Source organism: Odontomachus brunneus, unplaced genomic scaffold, assembly GCF_010583005.1.
Source record: "Odontomachus brunneus isolate Ranch 3 - 2012 unplaced genomic scaffold, Obru_v1 Obru_scaffold_050, whole genome shotgun sequence".
In the NCBI taxonomy this organism is placed as follows: Eukaryota; Metazoa; Arthropoda; class Insecta; order Hymenoptera; family Formicidae; genus Odontomachus; species Odontomachus brunneus.
In genome coordinates, this window is record NW_022639500.1 from 279,402 (window position 1) to 283,816 (window position 4,415).

A 4,415-nucleotide genomic window follows, 5' to 3' on the forward strand; every position below is an offset into this window, starting at 1 on the left:
TTTCTAAATTTGTGCCAAATTAGAAAGAAATCGGAATGTAACTTTTGGGTAGGTTTACTTGTGAGAAAGATCTCCTGAGTTCATATATGTATTAAACATGCATTGAACCTTCAGATAATGTAAATATTAGAAAGTTTAAAGTAGAGCTAAAATGTCAACTCGGGTAGATAACGAAGTTAACGCCTTGCACGTCAATTAGCAAGACACGTCGATGTGGTTAACAGCGCAAGTATCGGCAATCATCGCAGCATGCTAATAATTTATCATTTTTAATATAGACGCAAAGATGCATCGAACACACGCGAATTATCACTCGCTAAGAGCCAGTTGTACGAGGGACAGTTCCTGCACGATAAAACCGACAATTCGACTCTCTTGGCGCCGCTGCCTCTGTTAGCGACATTGATTAACTGGGTACGGATTTATCACTCGTCCGTGTATGAAACCCGCGCTTTTTCGTGAGTTGCCGATGATTTTCTGAACAATTTAACATCGTGACTCGACATTGTAATAAAGACCTCTCGATCAGTAGAGAAGTCTCCTTTTTACATCGACGCGATGGGAAAGGAGCACCCCACGTCGAGGCTTTCCACTTGGCGGATTACTTGACGCAATGAATTCGCGTATTAGAGTGGATCCGGGAGATAACCCGAGGAGATAACCGGCGTGCGCGTGCGACGTTGTCGCCCAAGCGTAAACAAGCCCATTCACTTATTCGCGATTTCCTCTCCTGTGTTTCAGATGACGACAATGCCGAGGCCGTGGTACACAGGCCGCAGCAGCGGGAATAGATAAGGCGGCGAAGGGCCACGCGCCGAGCAGTCATGTGTAATGTCATGTGGCTCCTTCGGCTCCTGACGATCTACCGCCTAGCTCACCTCTCGGCATCCGACACGCATACAGGTGGGTGCGTCTCAAGAAATCGCGAAAATCGAATGAGACTCGTAAAACGCGAAATCGTCGTTGCGAACAATTCTACGTTTAGCGTTGCGATCGCGAGTTATGCGCGTGGCGTTACAAGAGAGAGATAAATCGGACATTTAAGTAACTCACGCAGACTCCTAGTAAAATGTCAAAGTACGTCGACGTTGAATATTAATTACATTCTGTAATAATTATTTGAATATAAATTCAAATGATATTGATCCCAATCAGTTATCATTTCCTGATTATCAAGTTATCAAGTCCTGATAAATAACGCATCATGGCAATCAGGATTTTATTAATAATAAAGATTATTTTTATTACTATTTAAATTTCTTGAAGTGAAATTTCATTCCAAAAATAGAGTAACAAAAATAGAGCCGAATCACGAAAATTTTTATTTTTCACTGCTATATATAAAGTGAATTCTCCGTTCTGAATCGTTGAGTGAGTGTTTTCACTAGAAATTGAAGAGTAAATTTGATATATTCCATTGCCAGAGGAACATATTCACTCCAATCGATTGAAACATTCTATGGAGTCAGAATCCACTCTAATCCTGAAACATTCGAGTGAAAATACTATCGCTTCGAGTGAAAAGCCTTTCATTTGTTTTCATTAAGATTTTACTCTAAGAAATTTAAGAAATTAAAGAATAATAATTAGGATCTTATTAATAATTCCGATCATATTACCTTGTCCAAACCAGATATCCGATCAACTTCATCAACCAGATATAAGATCAACTTCATCAGGACCATGAAATAAATTTCTAGTCGAGATTATATGAATGCAATTGCGATCATAAGTTGCGACATATAGAGGAGTAGCGAAATAGAAACTGTAAGAGTGGAACGAAAGTATCGAAATATTGTTACGAGCAATTCTATCTTCAGTATCCAGCTGTTACGAGCTCCGATAAGAAGCTGAAACAGAAGTGTAAATGTGAACGAGCAGTGGCTCGTGAAACAAACGAGCATCGCTAAGAGTAGTTTTTAAACTATCGGCGTGACAGTAGCGGCAGCTTCGCGAGATCGATTTATAGATCACATATGAATCGTATTTATGATGTGTGCCGTTCGTGCGCACGGTGCACGTCCAAGTAATAACAACGCGTTTCGAATTCCCTCAGTGCTCGGCTGTTCGGTGCACACCTCGACGCGGGATGAGTTATGGTAACACGATGTCGACCGCCATAAAGATCGTATCGAGAATTTCGAATCGGCCGGCCGACTTTTAGCGCGGAGGGTGCGCGCGACAACGACCAGCTGTTCTCGCGTGACACTGCTGAACGAGTGCGAAGCATCGCGAAAGTTGTCGCTGCTCCACGTACGCGATATAAATCAGCGCGATTGTTAAATGATAAAAAAAAATTCCCAGGGATGACGTCGCGGGCGATTCAAGCGATTAAGCGGGAGTGTTCGCGATGAAATCGATTAATCACGAGCTGAATGTCGCCGAGGACACCGCTCTTTGTCTCATCAAATAACGCGCAACGTATTTTTACTCCTTTCGACACGTAAAAAGGAATTTTTCGCTGGAAAGTAAGGGAGTCGCGATGACGTGTGTGACATCGTTATTAAAGGACGCGCGAATAACACGTAACTATCATTTTTGCCGCAGATAAGATTTAACAGGCGGTCCTCGCGCGAGTCGTAACATACTTTTACAGCTTCATGTTTTACCCCGGCATTCCCATTTTCGCGGGCGTGTTACGCATACGCGCCATCTGCCATAATCCCCAACCAACCCTACCCGGAGCCGCAGAGACGATGCTTATTCGTTGTTCTTCGTACTCAGTTTGTCACAGTCGAAACATCACCCATGAATGAAAACACCAACAACGACGCGGTGCGTCGCACCGCAAAGAGCTTTTCCCGATGGACGTTCCTGGTACTGTAAGACCGTCACAATTCATGACACACGATAAATCATCGTTGTTCGTACACGCACGGCCCACCAAGACCCGTATCGAATGTGTCGGACATTCCACTGACACCTGATATAGGGATGCCGCAGTCAAATCGGATGATTTTATAATTGCAACGATTTCACACGTGTCAACACTGTCAGTCATGTTGTATTTCCACGTCACAGCAAATATACAAGTTAAATGACCAAAATGTCGCGTTTGCACAAATGCATCTCCCAAGGACTGTGATCAGATGCCACGATAGAGGAGACAGAGAGAATAGAAAGGATGACAGAAAGGAGAGAGAGAAAGAGGAAAATCATCCGCGCGCACGTGTGACATAGTTAATTAGAGTTCGCGCAGAATTTACCAGGATCTAAAACATATGTGTCGTCCGGAAAAGAGCCTATCTCGCGAGACGCGAGATGAATCCCTATGAAATTTAGATTACAGTCCAATGTAAATCGTGGAGCGCGGCGGTATGTAAATCCGAGAGACGATAATAATACCCGGCTGTTTTCTCCTATTACCTCGTAATATCGTGGGTGCCCAGATGTGCCGCCGCCTTGTGTTGTTTCACGGTCCACATTATTGTTGTTGTTGCGTGTCGCAAGTGAGTGACATAATTAATCACGCGTTGATACGCCCGTCGATAAATGGCGTAGAAAACAGAAGCGGTGTTCGAATGCGATATTTCGCGCGGCGACACACAGTTGAGATTTTAGCCATATTTCCAATCCGAATTCTCCAACATGTGTATTCTGAAGTGTAGGTGTTAATACAAATGGAACCTGAAGTACTACTTGACGTCTTCAAATGGCAGAAAATTCATAAAATACTGTTTGTAGATTCTAAAGGGAACCTCTCGAAGAAGATATTAGATCAAATAGAATCAAAAGAAATTGATACAGGCTCCAGACATGGTAAATCAATGTCGGACGGTCGCGTCGGAAGTGCGCGCGTATTGCGATACACACCGCGAATAAAGCGTAATTATAATTTTAACCCTTATTGTGCACTGTGGGGTCAAACAAACCCCAGAAAAAATAAAGTAAATCTATAAAATAAAATATAATATAATAAAATAAATCTATATATTTTGGAAAAACCGTTTGCTTTTTTTCACAAAAATCCTAATTTCGATATTCAAAATAAATTTTATCTTTTTTGAAAATCCTGCTATTGTACTAATTTTTTTTTAAAGAGATATATTTTGAGAGTAGTCCCTTAAAATTTTACCTTGATATATAAAAAATTGTGTCAGTTATGATTTTTTGGACAAATCAAGTCATTTTTCGCTTTTTTTTGGAATTTCCAAAAAACTTTTGGACTTTTTTCTTTATTTAAAATTAAATTTCGTCTAGAAAAATTATTGCGTCATATAAAAAGATGTTTGAAATATATCCTGGAATTTTTTCAAATCAAAAAGCAAATAATTTTATTGCAGCAAACATTTTTGTAGCTGAGATCACAAAAGATCCCAGTGTGCCCATGTGTGATTCTACTGAAGTGTGCACAATAAGGGTTAAACCGATATACAGGGTGAGTCATTTTAGTCTATGGATCCGAATATCTTCCA

General features: G+C 41.0%; 1 protein-coding gene across 2 annotated transcripts in view; it reads left to right on the top strand.

Annotated features, from left to right (window-relative positions):
* LOC116845230 (limbic system-associated membrane protein-like) overlaps positions 1 to 4,415 on the top strand; it is a 184,981-nt gene that overhangs the window by 144,201 nt on the left and 36,365 nt on the right. For both annotated transcript variants that reach the window (XM_032817668.1, XM_032817669.1), the window contains exon 3: positions 742 to 903. In XM_032817668.1, the coding sequence (XP_032673559.1) occupies positions 825 to 903 (79 nt within the window). In that variant the 5' untranslated portion in view covers positions 742 to 824. The remainder of the gene's footprint in view (positions 1 to 741; positions 904 to 4,415) is intronic.